Below are 25,382 nucleotides of genomic sequence, written 5' to 3'. Positions count from 1 at the left end.
CATTTTAGTTGTGAGAGAGAGAATCCATATCACTTTAATTCAACCTTATTCTATAAACGACAGTACCCTATGAGGCTATTTGGCTACAGATTGCTCTTTCGATATTTATCTGATATAGATTAAAACTGTTACTTCCAAAAACTGAGCTGTGATTAATACTGAACATTATCTGTGTTCTAAGTCAATGGGTCAAAGTTGCAATTTATGATTGAATCAATGGGCAAATGTAATTCTGGGGGGGGGGGGTTGTAAAAAATTGATAATTGAAAAAATATATAAATTTTACATCGTAATGTAAACGTCTTGGTAGAAGAATGGTTCTATAAAATTGTATCCAGTTTAGAAAGCTACACAAAGAAAATCCATAGATTATTGTTCTTCCCACACGGCAAAAAAAAACAAAAAACTTGTTGAATTGAGTTCTTTTTCCTTTTTTTTCCCTATTATGACATACTGGAAGGTGAATTCAATTCGACACAGGTCAAAGAGTGTGATTTTGCAAGTACGCCTCTGCTCTTTTAGATTCATGTCTTCGAAACCAAAGCCTGTCATCACTGCTTCCCCTCAGTACAATCGTAAGTGGAGATATAACCTACTCTAGCCGTATGAAGTGAGTAACGCACATCTGCCATGGCCTGTGGAGAAAAACTGCAGTGGTACGAAGAAAAAAAAAAGAGTTAAAGTCGGCTGCACTCCATGTTTTTGGATCCTCATCAGAAGTGTAATGGATTGATGTAACAGATTGCATCAGCGCCAATCAAGAATCACTTTTCCATAAATTGCTAGATACCATCTTAGAGGAAGTCAAGAAAAGAACCTAAGACCTGGAAGGCTCATGTGCTTGTACTATGAGATGTTTTCCAGCCTGAACTTGGCAGGTGGATCTAACAAAGAAACCTGCTCCCATAAGAACACAAATGTAAGCAACGTGGAGTAGTATGGGAGATCTTTCTCTACATCTCTGATAACCGTCTGAAGCAGGAAGCCATTCCTTCTCCTTACCTTGGAGATTGGTTCGTCTTGAAGTATATTTATTGAGCTTATTATGTAAAATAGATCTAGCTATAACTTTTGACATGTGACTTTTGTCAGCCCCTAGATTACCTTTAGCAAGACCGATAGAGATCAGTGTTATCGCAAAAAGCCCCAGACCAGGTTACAGCTCCCCTTGCCAAGATTCCCTTCGTCTCAAGACACATTCGTTTTGTTTTTCTTTAGCATGGAATACATGGAAGATTTGTATTCTAAGGGAGCTGGCCGCAGAACAGAAAGGAGAGTCGACAAGGAAGCAGTTTATTCCTCGTCAGGAAGCCGGGCTTATAATCCCAGCATGAACTGGCATTCTCCACCTCATACAAGATTATATTGTGTTCTGCGTCCACTCTTTCACTTAGGTGGCCTGTTTGAATAAGATAAAACGCACATACTTCCTGTCTTCAGTGAACATCTAGTAATACAGTAGTTGTTACTGGAACAAAACCCGTGTTCTCTCCAAGGCAAGCCCACCCTGCGAGAACCGCAATCTGAAGAAGTTCAAGATAGAAGTAAGGTTATTAGTGAAGTAACAAAAACAGTGACCGCTTCGGGGAATACACATCGTATTGCGGAGCCATCCAGCTGTGTGTGCCTTTCTATATTTACACTGTGGGTTTGAGGAGATTCATCCTTGATCTTGTAACAGGTGCTTCGTTCTGGAACGCTCCGATACGGTCATTATCAGACAGCTCTTTGTTACTCGTGTTATTACAATCTGCAGTCTTTAGCCTTGCTACTTTTTTCTTTGACCCTTTGCGGTGAAGGGGTTTCTTCCTGAAATAGTTATGGTGTTACATTTTTATTGCTAGCAGTATGACTCAAGGAAAATGTAGGATTCAAAGGGCAAATCGAGTCAATTGTAGGACGATGATAAATGTATTTTTAGTAGCTACACCCAAAGTCCTCTTCCCCATGAAACAAAGAGCGTGTGTGAGTCTTATATTGGATTATAATTTCTTATTGTACTGTTATAGCTACATGTGTGGAGTCTTATTGTTGCAAACTCAGACATCCATTCACCAGATTTCTGTTTTCAATTTATAGATAGGAAGTAGCTGTGTAAGTCCAACCATTGTCTGCTATGTCGTGGGACAGTTCTTGTCACCCACAGAACCTTTAACATTTTCTTTCTATAGTTATTATTTTCCATAGTTTCTCCATTCATTCTTTCCTATTACATCTCTTATGCATTTATTGCTACTCTTTAGTTTTTTTTTCTTTCATTGCATTTCATTTAACATTCTTACTTTTTGGCCTCATGCCTACATTGTTTTTTATATGCTTTGATTTAACTGATAACGCCCAGAAAAAATTCATTTATATGAGATTCTACACACGGTCGTGGTTTCCACCTAGAGGAGGTCCTATTCCTACTCAAGTTTGCAATTCGGGAATTCTTAATTGCAGCCATTGGCATGTCAGTGGACCACATGGGCCACGCACAACATGAGGCTTTTCTCTTATGGTTCCACATCCATTTCTTTTGGCTTTGCAGCTCGCTTTACTATCTACTTTTTCTTCCTCTTCTGGTTTCTTCTTTCTCATTTTTTTTATTTTCTCGCTTCCTTTCATATAATTTTCCCAGTCCTTTCCTTCTTTCTCGGACTGTTTAATTTCCTTTCTCTTATGGTTTCTTCTCGTTTTCCAACCATTGTACAACAGTGTTCTCATCGCTACTTATTGTAAATTGACTTGATCTTTTGAAACAGTATTAAACTATATAAACTGGTATAATTTAGCTTGTACAGTGTCAATGACCGAGATTTCAAATGTACCGAAATCTATAAATAAATCAATATACCTCCTGTTATTTATTTTTTTTTTAAATCTTCTATTTGTTTTTTACATCTTTATTATAAAACTATTGTTTGTAGCTAAGACACTGCAGTCTATTAGAGATGAGTGGATGCAATGTCTCCCCTGGCAAATCATAGCCATGGAGAGTTGCCGGATTGGCTGTTCACCCACCATTCCGGCAATATGTCCAGCTTTCATAGCCGAACCCAAATGGAAACGTTGAGTCTGCTCATCTCTACTGTCTATGTAAGGTCTAAATGAAAATAAACTTCACATATATCCTATACTGCTGCTTGATCTGTAAAGATATATACATTTGAAATATTGCCACCATACGGCATTTGATTCCTGTAAAACTCCCATCAGTGGGAAGAACTGGAAAGCTTTAGTGTTATTGAGTACCCGGTAAGCCAAAGTTCCACAATGTCACATTTCATACGATTTGTTATGCTTCTTGATTAGTTAATTTATGTTTCGGAATGTTTTTTTCCCTCCTTTACTATTCTTTCTTTGTTTAATATATTCCATTGTGAGTCATGCTGTGTTTCTGAGTCACTTGGTAATAATGATTTCTATGTATGGTTGTGTATTTTTCATATTTATTTATTTATTTAGCTTACACAAGGTCTTTTAAGGCAAGATTTGCATGCCTACATATTTTCTTGCATATTAAAATTTAAAGCTGAAATAACTGGAATTTTCATTGTTTTTTTAATAGATCCCTTGTAGCCTTGAGTACTGGGATGAACTCCAGCGGTCATTTGTTGCCTTTCGAGAGTTCAGTTTGTCCGAAAGCAAACCATGCGAGTTGCAGCTGCCCAGTATTACCACAGTGAGCGACCAGAAGGAGCTTGTGTCTTCTCATCTTTGGAGAATTGTTTTGAATGGCAATAGCAATGGCATAGATGACCAAAGGTATACCATGTTTCAAACATTGTATTAGACCTTTTTTTAACCTGCAATGATATGCTGTGGACTATAAGACACACCTTACTATAATACACACCCTAGATTTAGTCCTTCAAGAACACATTATATTTTACAACAATTAAAAATTCCCTGTTGGCACACAAACAGTTCTACTACATCCGTATACTCACACACACACAGCTCTGCTACATCAATTCACTCACTGTAGTCTGCTACATGCATAAACTCACATGAACACACTCAATACTGCTATATACACACACAAACCTCTTCTTCTTACCCAGTCCCAGCTTTGTGTTCTTTTCTGACCCCATCCCTCTCAACATGAGAAGAACCTTACATTAATGCAGGAAGCATGTGATCAGTCACATGTTTCTGACTTCACTGAAGGTCCTGCAGAAACACTCATCTCGGAACGTTAGGTTAAGGAAAATAACAGTGTAAAGGTGCTGCCCTCTTTTAGAGATGGGGTGAAACGCTTTGCTAGCACTTCACCCACTTTCTAGGACAGTGGTCAGGAGGGTCGGCAGTGCTAGATCCTTCTGACCTTTTTGACTATAAGCTTACCTCCCAACTTTTGGTTAAGAGAGAGAGTGACAGAAAGCCCTTCCCCCTTTTCTAATCCATGTCCATTGTCCCACCCAAAAGCCCTTACTTTGCACAGCCACCCCCATGGACCTGTATATTACCCCCTAATGCAACTCTGCAACATATAAAACCCCTCTTTAATTTTATCGTCCCTTTACATTTGCTTTTCCACTTTTATTTATCTCCCCAAACTTGCACATAATACTATCTGTACTCCTACTACCACCCCTCCATACAACGTGTGGTCCCTGTTCTCTATCCTCCTTATTCTGTGGCCTCCTATCCTCCATCCTCCTCCTTTAGCTCCTGTTTTCCATCCTCCAGTCCTCCAGCCTCATTCTGTGGCCTACTGTCCTCCAGCCTCCTCCTGTGCCCTCCTGTCCTCCAGCTCCATTCTGTGGCCTATTGTCCTCTATCCTCCACCTGTAGCTCCTGTTCTCCAACCTCCTCTCGAAGCTCCTTTCCTCCAGCCTCCTCCTGTAGACCCCTGTCTTCCAGCCTCATTTTGTGGCCTACTGTCCTCCAGCCTCCTCCTGTGCCCTCCTGTCCTCCAGCTCCATTCTGTGGCCTATTGTCCTCTATCCTCCACCTGTAGCTCCTGTTCTCCAACCTCCTCTTGAAGCTCCTTTCCTCCAGCCTCCTCCTGTAGACCCCTGTCTTCCAGCCTCATTTTGTGGCCTACTGTCCTCCAGCCTCCTCCTGTCCTCCAGCTTCATTCTGTGGCCTACTGTCCTTTATTCTCCTCCTGTCCTCCAGCCTCTTCCTCCTCCAACAACCTCCACATGTCCACCAGCCTCCTCCTGTCCTCCAGCAGCCTCCATCTTCCTGTCCCCCAGCCTCCTCCTCCTGTTCCCCAGCCTCCTCCCCGTGTCCCCCAGCCTCCACCTGTCCCCCAGCCTCCTCCACCTGTCCTCCAACCTCCTCCACCTGTCCTCCAGCCTCCTCCACCTGTCCTTCAGCCTCCTCCACCTGTCCACCAGCCTCCTCCACCTGTCCACCAGCCTCCTCCACCTGTCCTCCAGCCTCCACCTTCTGTCCTCCAGCCTCCGCCTCCTGTCCTCCAGCCTCCGCCTCCTGTCCTCCAGCCTCCGCCTCCTGTCCTCCAGCCACTGCCTCCTGTCCTCCAGCCACTGCCTCCTGTCCTCCAGCCTCTGCCTCTTGTCCCTTAGCCTCCTCCTGTAGCCTCTACCACCCCCTGTCCTCTAACCTCCTTCTCCTGTCCTCCAGCCTCCGCCTCCTGTCCCCCAGCCTCCTCCTGTACCCCAGCCTCCTCCTGTCCCCCAGCCTCCTCCTCCTGTCCCCCAGCCTCCTCCTCCTGTCCCCCAGCCTCCTCCTCCTGTCCCCCAGCCTCCTCCTCCTGTCCCCCAGCCTCCGCCTCCTGTCCCCCAGCCTCGGTCTCCTGTCCCCCAGCCTCGGTCTCCTGTCCCCCAGCCTTTGCCTCCTCTCCTCCAGCTTCCTACTATAGCCTCCAACCCCCTTGTCCTCTATCCTACTCCTCCAGTAGCCTCCAGCCTCCCCTGTCCACTATCCTTCTCCTTGCCTCCAGCCTCCTTTTCCTGTTTCTTACCTTCCATCGTTCCCCCAGTCAGTCACTCTCTCTTACCCCGGGCTCCGACTGACTCACAGAGGGGGTGGGGCCAGAAAAGGGGCAGAGCTACCTCCTCACATGACAAACCGGGACTGTCCCGCCGAATGAGGGACAGTTGGGAGGTATGCTATAACAAGCAGGTACTTTCTAGCAAGGTTTTATTTTTGTTTGCTAAAAAAGTGCATCTTATGGTCCGAAAAATATAGTATATCTTTGTGTGTTGATTATCTGTTTCCAAACTTTTGATATTTATCCCCTTGTAATTGTTTGTATGAATTTGCTGTTAAACAATTACAATCTTTTCCGTACAGTAGTTTCTTTTCTATCCAACATTTCTATTGAAACAATATGGGTACAAAATATAAATGAAACATTACAGTAGCTCGTCTATCTCCAGCATTCTCGTAGAGTTGAACAGGACAGCGAACCTTCAGTGCTACCTAACACCATTTATAAGGAGGAGCAAAAGACCCATTTTCATTATTGGAGTGTTTTGTACCTATTCTTGCTAAATTGGTCCAACCCCTTTTAAGCAGTGATGTGTACAATCACTACAGCACCTACATCTCATTTGCATATTTTACCTAACACTTTTTTTTATCCAAAGTGCCGCTGTTCTAGGAATTAATAGAAACATTCTCAGAAACAAAAATGTAAGTTATAGGAGTCTACCAACAGTATATCTGATGGTAGATGTCCAGATAAGGTGGGGTAAGCTAACAGGGATGTGCAGTCACCTACGGCAGTGGTGATGAACCTATAGCACGGGTGCCAGAGGTTGCACTCAGAGCCCTTTCTGTGGGCACTCAGGCTGTCACCCCAGGACAGAGTTCACCAAACAGGACCAAATCTTACAGCGACACTTCATTAACTGTTTGAAAAGTGCGAAGGTGTTAGAAGAAGTGCATTATCTTTGAAGGTCATCCTGCTGGACCCACCATTCTTACTGTACAAAGAGATGCTGGAGAGAAGCTAGTCTGAATTTGCTCACCTTCTTTCAACTGTATTGGTGGCCTCAGGGGGCCAATACGATTGAAAGATGTGGAAGAACAAGTAGCAATAATGTTGGCACTTCACAGTAACTAAGTTGATTTTGGTTGTAGTTTGGACACTCTGGGGGTCATTTACTAAGGGCCCGATTCGCGTTTTCCCGACGTGTTACCCGAATATTTCCGATTTGCGCCGATTGTACCTGAATTGCCCCGGGATTTTGGCGCACGCGATCTGATTGTGTCGCATCGGCGCTGGCATGCACGCGACGGAAATCGGGGGGGCGTGGCCGAACGAAAACCCGACGGATTCGGAAAAACCGCCGCATTTAAGACAAAAAATGTGTTGCGAAAATTACACTTACCTTCACCAAGTATAGGCCGATGAATTTCAGGGCATTCCAGCGCGCCTCCGGGGAAGGAACTACCTTAGTGAATCCCGGCGGAGGAATTACCTTAGTGAATCCTGGCCGGACCCGAATCCACCGCAGAGAACGCGGTGCTGGATCGCGAACGGACCGGGTAACTAAATCTGCCCCTCTGTCTCTAAAAGGTTCACCATCACTGGCCTATGGCTTAGTATGCTACAAGATAAAGAAAGATTAGAGACCGAAGAAGTACTAGAACAGGTGTATTGGAGGATTGGTAAGGTAAGTATTACCGCTTTTTTTTTTTTATGACATATGAGATGGCTGGACAACCCATTTTAATGCAGAATATTTGTTAGCTATAGATATCACCCTATGGACCTGCACACATCACATTTATGGGGCCATAGTCTTCTCTTCCTTGTCACTGGTGTGAAGACATTGACAGGGAGTTCTTATGGAGCAGCAGTAAGGGATCTGCACTGCTCCACCACACAGAACTTATAGCAGTTCTGGAAACAGCTGAGTAAGCGTTATTATCATTATGGGAATGCACACATATTTTAGTTAATACATCAGTGTCGGTGTTAATCCTATGTTATACGTTCCAAAACCATACCACGTTCTGTCAATGAACATTTTGTTCCACGCCGGTCATTCAAAATAACTTCCAATAAACTTTGCTTCTTAGATTAGTGCTGAGCCTGTAGGGTTACACTATGCTAAAGAACTGGGGACTCTCAATAGATTTATTTATTATAGATTTATTATTCCTTCTGGTATTATGAAGTCTGCTTCCATAGTAAACTGCACAAACTCAATCCAGTTGGAAGCCATATGGTAGACAAGTTCCCAATGTAGATATCAGTTGGACACTTTTCTCCAGTTTCTCAGTCCTCGGAGGAGATAGAAAGAATTTTTTCGGCTTATATTTATGCTGGGGCTTGGAATTGACAGCAAAATTTGTCATTCTGCCGCCCATCCACAGAGCTCTGCTAAGTAAAGGGTTCAAATGTCTCCTCTGGTTGTCAGTATTGTGCTTCTCTGGGCTGGTGGTGCGCTCTCATCCCGCTTCATGTGCTGAAGTAGTCACAGATATCAAGAGGATCTGGGAAATCGGCAAAGCGGATCAAAAAATCAATAACGAAATTAAACATCTGCTTCCCATTAATTGGACAGAACTGGGACTGCTTTCTCGATGTTAATTGTGAAAGAATGTATTCTCGTCATTGAGAAGTTAAGTGTTTTAGACAGGGTTAATTCTTCTGAATTCGGGACCTCCGCAAAATTACCTTTGTGGTCAACTTGGCACCGCAGTAACGTGAATACTGTGGGAATGTTAAATGTTGCTCGTTTCAAGTCAGCAGATTGTTTCTTAGTCAAACCATTTGACATTAGAGTCCCAGCTAGTGTAGCGTACGAGTATGATTTCATCTTCTCATAAGTTCATCGTAATGGGAAATAGCTTTGGGATTGGGTTCACCGCTTTGGTTGTTTTAATATATTTTTAGTTAGTTTTTTTTTTCTATTCTACTTGCTTTGGATTTCTTTAGTAATTATTAGTCATGTACCCATTGCCATTTATTACTATAAATCCAATGTGTTTCTAATAGACAGATATAATATGAAAGTGTGAATACTGTATTTACTCTAAGTAGGGGGTCCATCCAAAAAGTAGAAAGGAGTTGTTCTCCAATTGTTACATAGTAAAACAAATCTCCCTTTTCCACCGTTAAGACCCAGTTCTCACCACCGTTCATGGTGTCCATTAATAAGTGCTGTTATTATTAATGGCTGACATAACGTTAACTACAACACTATTTTTGGCCTTCTATATAACGGAAGTTGAATCGGTGTAAATGTGAACGAATGGTGAATGGAACAGAATGTATGGAATAACCGAATATGGAGGGGTGGTGTAAGAGGCAGAGCACCCGCAATCAATAGATATATTTATATTATGTGTTCACTTTGTGCACATAAAAGTCTCCTGGCCTTAATATTTAATCTAATCGCATATTGCTGACGCAAATAAAGAAATAAAAACTATAGTCAAATTTCCAGACGGCAACTTTTTGCCCGCAAACTTCAGCCCCCACTCTCCCCCAGTATATAGGTAGCCAGCACACTACACACTAAGAAAAGGTGCTGTGTCACCGAAACGTTGCATCATGGAATAAAAACACCCTGTTTTCACCTCAAGCTTGGATTGCTGCCTATTTCCTTAAGTATCCCCCAGTATATAGGTATCAAGCACACTGGTCCCCTGCTCTCCCCCAGTATATAGGTAGCCAGAACACTGAAGCTTCCCCTCCTGTATATAGGAAGCCAGCACATGCAGCCCCTCCTCCACAGTGTATCAGTAACCAGCACACTGCAGACCACCCCTCAGTATATAGGGAGCCAGCACACTGCAGCCCCCCACACCGTATATTGGTATACATCACACTGCAATCCCCCCAGTATATAGTTAGTCAGCACACTGCGCCCCCCCCCAGTATATAGGAAGTCAGCAACCCTCCTCCACAGTATAACTGAAGCCAGCACACTGCAGACCACCCTTCAGTATATAGGGAGCCAGCACTTTGCAGCTCCCACACAGTATATAGGTATGCAGCACACTGCAGTCACCCAGTATATAGGTAGTCAGCACACTGCGCCCCACCCCAAGAATATATAGGTATTCAGCACACTGCAGCCCCCACTCCCCTCAGCATATAGAGAGCCGGCACACTGCATGAAACCTGCTGGGTAGTTTACAGGGGTTAATACATTACACCTTATTTAGATTATTTACAATTTGGTGGAAGATGAATAAGATCAGTGAAAATATCATCCCCATGTACTAAATGGCAAGTCAGGTGCTTAGATTCTCCCCGCACAGGGTAGATTTTCTTGGATGACTGTCCCTACATGCACCGTAGATGAACCAGCAGGAGTCCCTCCATTCCCGTTTTTTCACACATTAAGTGTAAGGACGACATTTCCCTGAAGAGTCTGATTGTTTAGGGCTTTCATTAATCATTTAAATGGCCCCACATTAAGATCACATTGCTATCTAGCTCATTATAAACATACTTGTGTGGGGGGGAGCATATTTCACATCCCAGCTAATTTGAGCAGTGCCTACAAGTAAACACTTCACCGCGGAGTAATCTCAATGTTTTAAGTTCGGAGGCAAGTGTGAGAATATAAACAGCATTCTTACACAGCGCAATAGTTTAATGACAGCTAAATGTGATTTAAATTGAGGCCTTTGTTTGTTCTGGCCCATTGTGATTGTTAGCAGGGGGACGGATATGTGGCAACCAAAGGCTGTAATTCGAGGCCTAAGGTCAAGAATTGATATTAACCCAAACACATTGAATAGAAATTACATTTTTTCCCCTCCTGTTCTTTTTTTGGCTGGGATAATCCGATCTTGGAGAAACACCAATGTCATTGGTTGACCCTGAGCTTTGTGTGGTCCAGGCTAGCCCTGACATTGAGCTTTTTTTATTTATTTTTATTCATTGACTGATATAATTTTCATTTCTATTTTTCTCTAAGGTGAAATTGGGCACCTAAGGTAATAAGATATTGTTTAGGCACCATCCCCGTAATAATGCAGGCAAAGCTTGCACCCTAGGGGGGTTGGTTCTGATTTGTTTAATTTTGAATGGGGGAAAGAAAAAACGGATGATTGGACATAAAGAGATTTTATGTAGAAGTCAAAAGTCTCAGGACACCCAGGACATGGCCACCATTTTGAAAGCCACCATATTGTAGTTTATAAGTTGTTAACACAAAGTGGTTCCCTGTGATGCTCAGCGATCCATTGTGTTATCAAATGCAGTGGAACCAACCGTTCTGAACCAGCATGATGTTGGATCGATTATTAATCTTTGTCTCGATAACTTTTGAAATTAAGAATAGAGATAAACGGATTCGGGTTTCAGTGTTTGGGATTGGCCACCCCTCCCAGACATATTTTTGGTTTGGTCGCAGAACAGCCAATCGGCTAGTTGCTAGGGGCGTTCATTCGTTGGATTGACTCTCCAGCCGCCTGTTGGGCCATACGTCCGGGTCAGAGGGCCGAATGAGAACGGCAGGTCCATATTACAAATTTGATTGTGGCTATTGATTTCTGAGACAAGGCATCTTGACCACCTTCGACTTGATCCGGTAAGGGAGCCTTGATTAGGGTGGCAGCCATGATTAACCCTTTTGAGGTTAACTGTTTATGTTTCCAGAAGTTTTTCTTTTCTTTTTTGCTCAGCTATTTCTAGTGTTATTTGAGCTTCTCGTTCTTTTTTGGAAGTATTTCTTTTGCATTCAGCATTAAATAGGTCAAAACGAACATTTGATGCGTTTCACCATGTTCTCTGACTGGGATCAGGTGACTCATGTTTGTTAAGGATATTTTTGGACACTGCTCTTCTTTATGGATTTACATTAAACTGTTTTACAAAAGTCACTGACATCCACACATTTTTGGATTATTGATGCAGTACGAACACTGAAATAAAGTGTAATCAAATCGTCTTTTTATCCCGAATGCTAGCCCTAAGTGTTTCCATAGCATGCTGAAAAAATTTCCATAAAATGATACAACCAAGTTTTGAAACTTAACTCTTTTTGAACTGCAGTCAAGTGGTTGTTCTTTGTTTACAATGTTTTTGTATGAGAGTGGTTTTCATTGGTTTATCCATTTTAGCAGGGGTTACTCCGGGGGTTGTTCCACCCTCCTTCAACTAGAAGATGTATAAGCATAAACAACTGCTTAATTGATTAGCTCTAATTGGAACGTAACTAAGATTAAATTGAATTTTTTCGGAAGGTCAATTTTAAAGGGAACCTGTCACCAGGAATGTCCTTTTTTATCAGTCATCATAAAAAAATATTATACACAACACGATTCCACATGAAATACACGCATAAAAATCTGGGTATGTTGTGTGGATTTATGTGTTTTATATGTGATTTATGTACCTTTTTGCATTGTGAGGGTTGTTTGTCAGTAAATCCTATATAAATCAATGTAATTTTGTATTTGCTTACCTCAGCCTCTACATAGTTTAATCCGGCATCCCATAAACCTTTTGGAATTGTAAATGGACCCCCTCAGCACCTTTCAGCTTCCACTTCTACAAAAATGCTGCAGAGTGTTTTATTACTGTATTTATATTTTATTCCAATTATTTATTCAATTTACATTTATCTGTTTCTTTTTGTGGTTTTTTATTTTTTTATTTTTATGCCTCAAGTAACAGTATTAGTAGCCCTTTCCGAATATATACCAATTTTTTTATTATTATTATTCAACCTTAATATCAAACCATTAAAATAAATCACAGCTGCTTCAGTTTTTCTGCTTCTATCTTTTTTTGGCCTGTTCGCTGCAGCCTTTTACCTTATAAATAGGAAAGAATAACAGTGTACGGATATAATTACACAATTGAATGCCACTTTTTCCAGATAAATATTTATGCAAATTCTAATGGTCAGATGTGAAATGAAATTTAATTGTGTTGGCTGCACTTTTCAGAATATTTTGGGCAAACGGACAAGACCATCTGCACTTATCATATAACATTTTATAATCTTGGAATAGTTTAGTTATAGCTAAGAAAAAAAAATTAATAAAAATCATCTTTTTAATGTTTCCCATAGCTCTGAAAGTGAATCTGGCTCTCAAAGTGGCTGTGACCAGCTTGTGACTCCTACAGCACTTGCAGCTTGTACAAGGGTGGATTCCTGTTTTACTCCGTGGTTGGTTCCTTCTATTGGAGTTTCGGTTCATTTTGCTCATCTAGAGCTTCACTTGTCTCATCATCTGGATCAATTAGGCACAGGTATATTTTATCATACAGTGTATTATAAAAAGGTTCCATGTCCAAAGATGCTATTGTACATCTATGTATGTGTTCACACTGGCGTTATGGGTTTTTACATGTAGCTGTAATTTCAGATAATGTTTAATAATGTGTGTAGGAAACAACTGTCTACTGTTCTTTTTTTTCTAATTCTGCTAAGTTTTTAAAATTTAGACTGCAGATTCACCCTTAAGAAGAACTTTTATCTTTTTGTAATGATCAGTATTCTAGCCTGAAAAGTGTGTGTTTCTATGACTTCCCGAAAAATGATTAGATCCAATCTCCCTTTGTTTGTTTATCCGCCTCTGAGAGGTGAGTTTTTTTAACCCTTTCTGCTCTCTGTCTATACTATTCTATGATCACAATTTTCTAACAGAAGACCTTATGCATCCCTGCTCAGCACATATCTAGCTGAAAGTGACAGTAAGAGAATTCTATTTGAAAATAGTGTTGAGCGAGTACTATAGGCAGGGAGAAAGCATGGAGGGTAAAAGCTCACTGCTCAAACTTGTGTAAACAATTGGAGAGGAGAAAGAGGCTAGTTTTTCTGGAATAGTCTTTCTTATCAGCACAGAGCTAAAAGTTTTTACTAAGGGCCACTTTGAAGTTTTTTGACAAAAATAAAAATAAATCTAGCATATATATATATTTAATTACTGCCAAAGAAATTCAGAGGAGTTCATGTGAATAATATATCAAAAGATGATAATCTTGTATTGTAATGACTTGTATTGGAAGGCTGTTCATATTTTATACAGACAGCGCCCCACTCATCTACAGGCTATTTCTTGTATTGCAGCTTTTTTAAATTGAATTGTAATGAGCTTCCCTTCCAGGTCGACACACCACCGATAAAAAAGGGTGTGGTGTGTCTGGAAAAACAATTATGTCTACATGAACAGTGTCATAGATCTTCTGAACCTTTTGGCATTAGCGGAATCTGTTGTAAATGACTGTAATATTTGTTTCCAACGCAATTTCATTTTAATAGTCGCTGTTTAACAACACGTCTTGTAATATATGTTCTGTATGCATTGTAGGAAACCAGATGAATAACTGATAAGAGCATTTTTTTTCAATGTATCATATTTCACTAAAGGGGGTTATGCCGGCTTATAGGTGCCTTATGACAAATGGATGTGAATTTTTGATCCATTTATTTCACTATTAAACTGAGAGGAATTTAAATATCAAATTAGCTTATCAGTTCTTTTTTTCAGTGTCATGTGTTCAAGAGTTGAGCTTGAAAATGGAGGGGCCTAAGCGTTGTAGGTTTCTCACTGTTGGTGAATAAACCATTTATACTTCATTGAAGAGCTCTTTCTTTGGAGTTTTCATTTGTGGAGCTTCACTATTAAGGTTTCATTGGTATAGTAGATGACTCTCTTCGGGTACATACTTTGAACACGGCTGGGTGGGGAACAGACCTGTCAAAATCCAGTTGTCCCAACCTATTTCCACTGTGAAACTTAATAGTTGTCTTTTTTGTGGAATTTGCCTTTAGCAGATGTTAAAGAAACTAATTTATACGATGAGTGACCATGTTCTTGACCTTCTGCGACACATTCGTTTTCTTTCATGAGGCTGTTTGTGCAGTTCGAGTTGGAAGGACCCATCAAAGCATCTCTTCCTCTTACACAAGATCTTTCCCTCTCCTATGTTTCTCTTGGCCGCCCCTCGCTTTGAATGGGTCTGTTCTGTTTATGACTGAAGTATTCAATGATGCCGATTTAACCATTGCAAATTGGAGCTTTATTCTGCATTATAACACAATTTAGGATATGGAAAAATAGCTCATTTACACAATAAAGTGCAGTGTTTCTAGCCATTAGAACACCTTGTAAAGGATGGCTATTACGAGAAAGTCATTTCCTTATTATTTTTATGTAATTTATTTCTGCTCCGTTCTAGTCAAATGTTCCATGTCTTGTACGTTTTACTCACATTATTTACTCTTCATTATTATTTTTTGTAGCACCCCCAAAATTTCTTCGTCCATTTGTTTCTGATAACACAACTCCTAGAGACCTGGAATACTTGGTTGTGAAGTTTAAAGAGCCTCATGTCTACATGCGTCAATGGAGCGGCTCGTCCGTATGCAAGGAGATCAAATTTTCCACTGATGCCGATTGCCATCTTCTGGAGTGCCGAAATCTCACCATGAACAATTTAGTCAAACAATTCCACATCCAGGGGCAGGTGGCCATTTCGCTCAGCGCCCTGGAAAAATTAATAGATTGCATGGTCCTGGTGGATCCAGTATTCGTGAACATAGGCCAGCACTCTGTCCATTCCATTAACACGGCAATCCAGGCTTGGCAGCAGGTAAGAGTACGAGGTTACTGGATTTGTTATTCACACTATATAAAGTAATATCTATAAGATAGAATTTTCATTCACAATTACAGATTCTAGAAACTGTGTCAGGCACTCAGAAATTCTTACTGCAAAGACTCTTTCTTTCTTTTTTTTTTCTTATTTTTATGCTGTAAAACAAAGACTGATGGACAGTATATAACTCCACATCACGAAAACATGACAAACAAGGAAAAAAAAGAACAGTTGTGACATATACTGAGTATTCTCAGAACAGTAGCGTAGGTATGATAGCACCTAAAGTAGCCCAGCCATATAATAACATTTCAGGAAATCAATCTAGTGTTAAAGGTGTCCCATTGCTATGACTCTCTCTTGACAAACAATGTGAACAATACATTTTAGAGACTAAAATTGACAGCAGGTGTTTTCAGTAGGCGGCTTTCTATAAGCTTTGGTCCAACCAGATTCACCTTGAATGGTTGGGCAATTCTTTTTTGCTTAAATGGAGGCTTCTCTCAAATTATCCTGAACTGGGCTGGAAGAAGACTACATGGTGCAACCCAAAGGACTCTCAGGTAGTTTGTAGCAATATGTTTTTCCTGGAATGCCATAGTCCCTCAGAATAAAACATAACTGCTTCTTACAAAGGAGCCTGTTAGGATTTTACAGTGAATGTTCTTTAAAGGAAACAAAATGTATAGCTAAATGTAAAGACAAAAAAGTGAGTTAATACATCAAATATAAAGTGAATGTTAAGAGGGTAAGGATCCCAAAGCTTAAAAGGTTTTTTTATGAATGAAATGGGTTAAGTTGTAGAGGCTGTGACCGCCTACAGGGCTGCCACACCTGTCATGGTCAAAACAAATGGTGTTTGTTTGGTGTGAGGATATGAGTTGCAAACCAACCTGAAAAGTTTTCTTGTGTCAAGTGGGTATACCACTTGTTATTCTCTTGTGTTATCCCCAGCATATAAAAAGGAAAAAAAAGTAAAATTTGATAAATAGGCCTTTGCCTCTCGAAACGCGTCGTTTGCATTGAACTCAGTATATCAACTTTTGACCGGAGTGTGAGCTTCTTATCTTTTCACCAAAATAGTTAAATGTAGTTATTTATCTGTATAAAAGTTAAATATAAATTTATTACGGAGGCTGATCTTTAGCTGTTCAATGGACATAAATGATCAGTGTCACATCGTACTATGATACTGCCCACAAGACAAAAGGCAATAATACCTTCTATTATTTACTATACTTAGGACTGGTCATCAATGTGAAAAGGTTATAAAATGACTAGGCTCAATCTAAATTTCCTATTTGAATGTATTTGGATTGTGGATGGTAGGTGAATATCCTGGTGGAACCCAAACAACACAGGGAGAACGTATCGTTCCCTTTCCAGTAGCCAGATTCTCTGCTGATTATGTATGGCCTTGTACAAAATATTAATGTTATAAGGACATCAGATAATAACAAATATCCAGGATGTACCATTTTTTTCTTATACATAACAATCTGGTTTCAGAGATCCCTTCCAATTCTGAGAATTAAGTTTGAATCACTTCTGTGACCCTTATACTGCTCCCACTTTTGACTATAACTTTAATGGTGTATAAATATTTTTGTGGCACCTAGAACCCTTTTTGTGCTATAAGGGGAGTTGTTCCTCTTTAAAATGACACCATAGTGTTTCTAGGTGCCATGAAGTTATAGCTGTTTGAAATGTACCCCCTTCCCCCTCCACAAGAGCTTACAGTCTATGAGGGGGTGACACAAGAGCTTACAGTCTATGAGGATGAGGGGTGACACAAGAGCTTACAGTCTATGAGGGTGAGGGGGTGACACAAGAGCTTACAGCCTATGAGGATAAAGGGGTGACACAAGAGCTTACAGCCTATGAAGATGAGGGGGTGACACATGAGGTATAAGATCTTGTATAATGGTCCAGACCAGTGATGGCGAACCTTTTAGAGGCCGAGTGCCCAAACTACAACAAAGACCCGCTTATCTATTGCAAAGTGCCAACACAGAAATTTAATTTGTGATTTACATCCCGGCTCTGTCACAGCTTTCATAGATACCAGCCCCTGAGGACACCAATAAAGCAGAAAATAGTCCCAGGTACAGCTGTCACTTTAAAATAGCTCTGTGCACAGCAAGTCCTGGGCTGTCTGGGACTGCAGGAACATACCTGGAGTCATCTCTGATGATGGCCTGAGTGCCCACAGAAAGGGCTCTGAGTGCCATAGGTTAGCCACCACTGGTCCAGACATTCTTTATACATAAACCATATCAAATGATTTAATAAATCTTATATACATATCCAAGGTGAATGGGACTACAGAGAAGCCTGGATCTTGGTATATATCTGTTGTTTTCCAGATAACCGACAGGAAGAGGACATGGGATAGATGACGTAATTATGTTTGAATAATTGTTGAAGGATAAATATGGGATTTTTGTTAATGGAAAATAACAACACATCCTCTATGACTTAACCCATTTCTCAGAGCAGTAATATCACAAGATCCTCCTTTATTTCTTAGAGGTTGGACATCAACAACCTCCTAGCAATATTCCATGCCTTTATTATATGATAATATCTTTTACTAGCTAGTCCTTTCCATCACCGCATTGTGGAGCAGACTGTTGAGGATATTACACACTAGTCATGTGTAGCTCAGCTTCTTACGACCCTTCTGAAACACTTAATTTACAGAAGAACACAAGTCATCAATCTTTATTGTGTAAGAGTCTGTTGGACATAAGGCACGCGCTGGTCAGTATCACCCCATGGCGAGCCTTTCACGGAGTTCTTGTGCAATATTATACATCGTCCATGTGATTCTCTTCAAGTCCTTTCTGGGGCTTTTTGTCTCTTGTAATTAATAGTATGTGTAACGTTGGGAGCCAGAATTCCGAGCCCTAAACCTCTTTGGCTAATAAAGCTATCCCTTCGTCCTCCCTTGGGTGCTTTGGGTGCTCCGCCCATGAATTAGATGAAGTAAAACAAAGTCATCTTTATTTATATTCCTACAGAGCTGGAGAAGCGTCGGGATTAATTACCTAACATGGCACTACAGCAGCAGCGGCGGCGCTCGGAGAAGATAAAACATCTGTTCTGTATCAAACATTCTTTTTTAAGGGCATTCCATGGCTTTGCTTGTTGCAGGAGGACGTTCGTAAAACAAGAGCTGGTGTGATCTAAATCCTTGCAGCTGGTTCACATATCGCTGTATAAATGCTGTTTTTGGAGTCCTGTTTCCAGCGTTGCACTTAAATGTAGAATTTTTTTTTTTATTTGTCCTCTTTCTTGACGGCATGATAGAAACATCGAAAGCCATTAGACCACTTCCATTTAACCCATTGGTAGTGGCAGACAGTATCGTGGCACCTGTCATATAGAGTGCACCTAACGCATTGGGACTTTTAGGACTGTGATAATTTTTTCACAGGTCCTTAAAATCTTTTGTTACGGTATCGGAATTGATTGATGAACCTTCATCCTTGATCAAAGCAGTGTTAGGGCTTGGGTAACATCTCCGAGCCGATTTGTTAATATATGGTAAAGCTACAAAATGAATGGGTTAGGTCTTTTTCGAGTTTTTTTTTTCCCTTAAGTTTTTTTTATATTTTTGATGGTCTGTCCTCAGGATACTTTTCACCCCCCTCCCAAGCTTCGAGCTTTGTGTTTACTCAGTACTAAACAGCTGATCAATGAAAGGCCAGCTGGTGTCCACCACTCTTGTTAAACTATTAATTACCAATCCTCAGAATAGGCTCCCAAAAGTAATAAGTGTATTCCAACCCAATCATTGTCTTGCCTCAGTATTAGGCTACTGACCTTTCCTAAGAATATACGTGCTAGATCAGCCATCAGTGTAAGTGCCATCTTCAGCTTGGACTCTTGGCTAGACACTTCCCTCTTAGATGCTTAAGCTTCATAATCGTAATAGTTTTAAGAAAGCACTAATATGGCAACATATGTCCTGTTTATTTTTTAAAAATATGCTAATGACTTGCAAGTGCTCCTGGGGGTGTCACCAGAGCCCCTTCAGCAGCACAGACAATAACACGCCGGCCAGGAGCACTTGCAGCTTTTTAACAGGTTTTTTGGGGGGTAAAGGAGATCATAAAAAAGCTATTAAAATTCCAGATCCAGTGATGCTGCTTTATAGGGAATGAATCAGACATTAGAGTTAAGGAGTCTAACACTTCCACCATACAATATAATCACCTGGCAGCATGTTGTAGAGAAATGTATTGTGATTTCCAACATACCTTTATTATTTCTCACCATTATGCCATTTCCAAGATAATCCTAGTTTATTCTGTATACTAATGAGGCAGTTGGAGCACCTGAGGCATATCCTCGGCACTTGGAGCCCTGCTATTCCTGATTCAATCACTTCCCTCTCCTCCGACTGTTGCCCCATGCATCTCACAAGAGAAATCTCCTGCTTATTTGATGGACACTGTACTGGTCCATGCAGGAATAGTACCGCTCGGAGTGCACCAAATGTCTCATTAGCATAGGGATTCAAGTAGAAATTTCATAGTAACAGGATAATGGAGAGAGATAATAATGATATGTTGGAAGTCGCACTGTATTTCTCTACTTGTTACCAGCAGATCACACTTGGGGAGGTGAAAATTTCACTTTAATTCTAAGGATTTTCTATTCTTGCCCCTGTTCAAGAGTTTCACGCAGGACGACATTTACTCCATGTAAATGCTTTCACCCATGTCACCGTGGGAATGGCTTCCTTTACGGTTTGATAATATGGAAAATTTGGAGGAGAGGTGATAGAGTGTTGTGTATTTCATTAAGTGAAGCCATATGTCACAGGGTATAATGCTGACAGGTACAATGTAAGAATGGCTTTCCTGATTTATAAAGGGATTTGGCAATGTTAACATGAGCTACAGGAGGACATATTTCCGTAATTGTTTTAGTAATTTTCTCGTTTCCTCTCATGTCATGGGTACTTTCCGCCACATGTAGATTGGTAAATGAATATCTTGTGATTTTTACATGTAGGGAGCCCTTAATAATCAGCAACAACTGCTGTCCATGTCCAAAGTTAAAATAGGTGCAGATAATGCTGTAGTCAGGTTTTACTGTGTGCATTTTTTCCTGCCTTTTGCTAAAAAAATTTTAGGTATTTTTTAAATCAAACAGAGCACCATTGTCATTCATTGTAGTATCTGGTATTGCAGATTGTTCCTATTTAAAGGGGTTGACCCAAGATTAGAAGTTATCCCTTATCCACAGGATTGCGGATAACAGTGTGATCAGTGAGGGGCCAACTAGTGGGACCACCACCACCACCTTTCACTAGAACAAAATTGGGAAAACAGAGATCCCTTTCTCACTAACTGATGAAGCTGCAGGATGAGCATGCTCAGTTATCTCTGCCATTCCAATAAAGCAGAGTGCGGCATGAGCCCTGACACTCCACCCATTAATGATAACAGGATCCACTTTTTTCTCAGATTGCGGCGGTCCCATTCTCACTAATTAATGAAGCGACAGGACGAGCATGCTCAGTTATCTCCGTCACTCCCATAAAATAGAGCACAGCATGAGCCATGCCGCTCCACCCATTAGTGATAACAGGATCCGCGTTCTCTGGATTACAGGGCTCCCATTCTCACAAATTAATGAAGCGACAGGACGAGCATGCTCAGTTATCTCCGTCACTCCCATAAAATAGAGCACAGCATGAGCCATGCCGCTCCACCCATCAGTGATAACAGGATCCTTTGTTGTCCGAATTGCTGGGGTCCCATTCCCTTAATCAGTGGGGTCCCAGCAGTTGGACCCACACCATCCACCTTGTTTAGATAACTTCTAAACTTGGGACACCCCCTTAAAGTGCAATACCAGGCACAGTTCATGGACAATAGCGGTGCTATCTTTTTGTTGAATCCTTTTTTTTCTAATTCCAGACAACCACTGTAACCCTATAGTCTTCTAAGCGTTTGGCTTAGTGGGCCTTCGACATTAATTGCGGCTGTAAAGTATCTCCTTGGAAGGGCCAACAATGGAAGTGTTCGCTGACGACAATGAGAACATATTTTGACATTTCTCTATTGAAACAGTCTGTTCTTTCTCTGTTACAGAACCAGTGCCCCGAGGCAGAGGAGCTGATCTACAGTCATTTTGTCGTCTGTAATGACACACAGGAGACACTGCGGTTTGGCCAGTTGGACACTGATGAGAATATACTGCTGGCCAGCCTCCATAGCCACCAATACTGCTGGCGCTCACACAAGTCCCCACAGGTATAAATCAAAGTCATTTCCAAGCCTTCATATATTTGATTAAGACTTTCATACGCGTTCTCATGAATTCATTTTTTTTTTTAGAAATACCTTATATACTCGAGTATAAGCCTAGTTTTTCAGCACAAAAAATTGTGCTGAAAACCCAAACTCGGCTTATACTCGAGTAAAAAATATATAGGTTTTACCAGGTTTTTGTGGTAAAATTAGGGGCCTCGGCTTATACTTGGGTCGGCTTATACTCGAGTATATACGGTAGTATAACAAAATTAATGCAGTAAAGTTATTTTCCCAAAAGTATTTATGGTCTGAGAACTACAACGTCCTGCATGCAGATGGTCATGCTTATTAGGCAGTGCTCATTGTCGTCTATTTGCTATTATGTTGCAAGGAATTAAATTCGAACCCCCAGCGTTCAGCTATATTCTATGGAACAATTTGTCTGGAAGTATTCAGTTACCCTCTAGCGCCATCACAGGGGAAAGGAAGTATAACACTCCCAGTTACAATCAGTGGTCTGTCATTAAATAATAATAAATCATTATTTCTATAGCGCCATCATATTCTGCAGTGCTGTACAGATCATGGGGTACATATACAAACAAAATACATGCATAACAATAGGAGTGAAGGCCGTGCTCACTCATATAATATCATATTTAAAAATGGGTTTGTTAAATTTCAAAAATAGCCCTGATAGCCGCCAAAAATTTTAGAATGATTTAAATTTCCATCAATTTGTAAGACATCTATTATATACATATTGTATATTCTAGTATAAACAGAACTTAAGGGGTATTTCTTAGAAAACAATTGTCTTAAAGGGAGGGGATAGTGTAAAATAACTCAATACTTAAAAGTATTGTCCACTTTCAGCAAATAATTGATATTGTTATTGCAATTAAAAGTTCTACAATTTTCCAATATACTTTCTGTATCAATTCCTCACAGTTTTGTAGCTCTCTGCTTGCTGTCATTCAACAGGAAGCTTCTTTGTTTACTTCCTGGGGATTAAAAACGATCCCTAGGCATGTGATGTCACACAGGTGCACGGCTCGTTACATCCCTGGTCATGTGATGTCACACAGGTGCACGGCTCGTTACATCCCTGGTCATGTGATGTCACACCGGTGCACGGCTCGTTATATCCCTAGTCATGTTATGTCACACAGGTGCACAGCTTGTTATATTCCTGGTCATGTGATGTCACACAGGTGCACGGCTCATTATATCCCTAGTCAAGTGATGTCACACAGTTGCACGGCTCGTTTCATCCCTGGTCATGTGATGTCACACAGGTGCACGGCTCGTTATATCCCTGGTCATGTGATGTCACACAGTTGCACGGCTCGTTATATCCCTGGTCATGTGATGTCACACAGGTGCACAGCTTCTTATATTCCTGCTCATGTGATGTCACACAGGTGCACGGCTCATTATATCCCTAGTCATGTGATGTCACACAGTTGCACAGCTCGTTATATCCCTGGTCATGTGATGTCACACAGGTGCACGGCTCGTTATATCCCTGGTCATGTGATGTCACACAGGTGCACGGCTCATTATATCCCTGGTCATGTGATGTCACACAGTTGCACGGCTCGTTATATCCCTGGTCATGTGATGTCACACAGGTGCACGGCTCGTTATATCCCTGGTCATGTGATGTCACACAGGTGCACAGCTTGTTATATTCCTGGTCATGTGATGTCACACAGTTGCACGGCTCGTTATATCCCTGGTCATGTGATGTCACACAGGTGCACAGCTTGTTATATTCCTGGTCATGTGAAGTCACACAGGTGCACAGCTTGCTATATCACACAACTCTTATTACTCTCTGTGATCTAATCAGAGGTGGACCTTTGTGACTTCACATGACTAGGGATATAACGAGCTGTGATTCCTGTGGCTATGTTTAAAAAGGGTATAAAATAAAGTTGAGGGCTGAAAGAGCACGGGTGGGGGGGGGGGGGGTTCTCCCAACTACCAAACCCTTTCAATACATAGATACATGTTAGAAAGATGTCAATTTTGTAGCGCTCTCCACATCACTCCATCAGATGAAGAAAGAAGTGTAAAGTTTTGTATATTTTATATTTCCTCCTAAAAGATGCAAAGAGCAGGTTTTCTAAAGGTCGTATAATCCCTTGGCATAAATATAAAGCCCTGAGCTTAGATAAATAAGGTGATTACGCGTCGGAGGAAGTTTTAGAGCATGACGTAAATGTCGAAACTGACCACGGACCCAAAAGCAATGTATCTAACAGAACAGGGTGTTTTATCAGATTGTGGTGTGAAACGCCTTAAATCACCTTCTAAAAATTCTGTGACCACTTTTAGTTTCATAAACAGCTCATTACAGCGGGCTCACATAATACACAAGATGTAGTGATACGCAGCTTTTATTTATGCATATTCCTGATGCTTTCTGGCAGGTTTATGTTTTTTTTATGTTTATGCAGTGATAGTCATGGGACTCATTTCTTGTAGGTACGTGAAGTCATTTATGGAGACATAAAAACATCTGCACTGTTGTCTTTACCTTGAATAGTTGTTATTATACTTTTAGGGCTTCATTTAGTAAAGTTTACTTTATGAAGATTTGTGAAATTGGTCGTTCTTCAAAAATCTTTGCTCCCTAATTCCAACGTCCTTCTTTATTTATTTTTTTTCCTTCTTTTTTTTACTTATTATAACTAAAAATTTTAACATTCTTTTTTTTTATGGTATTTTGTTTTGGGGCGGCCTCCTTGCCCGTGCTGCCGTTAACAACATTTACAAGTAGAGAGTGGTAGTTGGAAGATGCTCACTTATTTGTCAAGTATACATATTGCCTGCAGTGGGTAAAAAAAATACAAACTGCATTGAGTGAAAAAAAAAATCTACCGTATATACTCGAGTATAAGCCGAGACCCCTAATTTTACCACCAAAAACTGGGAAAACCTATTGACTCGAGTATAAGCCGAGACCCCTAATTTTACCACCAAAAACTGGGAAAACCTATTGACTCGAGTATAAGCTGAGGGTGGGAAATGCATTGGTCACAGACCCCCCCCAGTATATAGCCTGCCAGCCCCCTATAATATACAGCACTGCCCCCAGTAGTATACAGCACTGCCCCCAGTAGTATACAGCACTGCCCCCAGTAGTATACAGCACTGCCTCCAGAAGTATACAGCACTGCCGCCAGTAGTATACAGCACTGCCGCCAGTAGTATACAGCACTGCCCCCAGTAGTATACAGCACTGCCCCCAGAAGTATACAGCACTGCCCCCAGTAGTATACAGCACTGCCCCCAGTAGTATACAGCACTGCCCCCAGTAGTATACAGCACTGCCCCCAGTAGTATACAGCCTGCCCCAGTAGTATACAGCCTGCCCCCAGTAGTATACAGCACTGCCCCCAGTAGTATACAGCCTGCCCCAGTAGTATACAGCCTGCCCCAGCCTGCCCCCAGTAGTATACAGCCTGCCCCCAGTAGTATACAGCCTGCCCCAGCCTGCCCCCAGTAGTAAACAGCCTGCCCCCAGTAGTAAACAGCCTGCCCCCAGTAGTATACAGCCGTGCCCCCAGTAGTATACAGCACAGGCCAGAATAAAAAAATAAACTTATAAACTCACTCTG

At 41.1% G+C, this 25,382-nt stretch overlaps 1 protein-coding gene across 4 annotated transcripts in view; it reads left to right on the top strand.

The window, feature by feature from the left end:
- The window catches only part of VPS13B (vacuolar protein sorting 13 homolog B), a 629,099-nt gene that overhangs the window by 533,289 nt on the left and 70,428 nt on the right, over positions 1–25,382 (top strand). For all 4 annotated transcript variants that reach the window (XM_072151499.1, XM_072151498.1, XM_072151501.1 and 1 more), the window contains exons 40-43: positions 3,551–3,747; positions 12,948–13,129; positions 15,126–15,475; positions 21,592–21,753. In XM_072151499.1, the coding sequence (XP_072007600.1) occupies positions 3,551–3,747; positions 12,948–13,129; positions 15,126–15,475; positions 21,592–21,753 (891 nt within the window). The remainder of the gene's footprint in view (positions 1–3,550; positions 3,748–12,947; positions 13,130–15,125; positions 15,476–21,591; positions 21,754–25,382) is intronic.

Source organism: Engystomops pustulosus, chromosome 5 (genome assembly GCF_040894005.1).
Source record: "Engystomops pustulosus chromosome 5, aEngPut4.maternal, whole genome shotgun sequence".
Classification (NCBI taxonomy): domain Eukaryota; kingdom Metazoa; phylum Chordata; class Amphibia; order Anura; family Leptodactylidae; genus Engystomops; species Engystomops pustulosus.
This window is presented reverse-complemented; position numbering and strand designations above follow the sequence as displayed.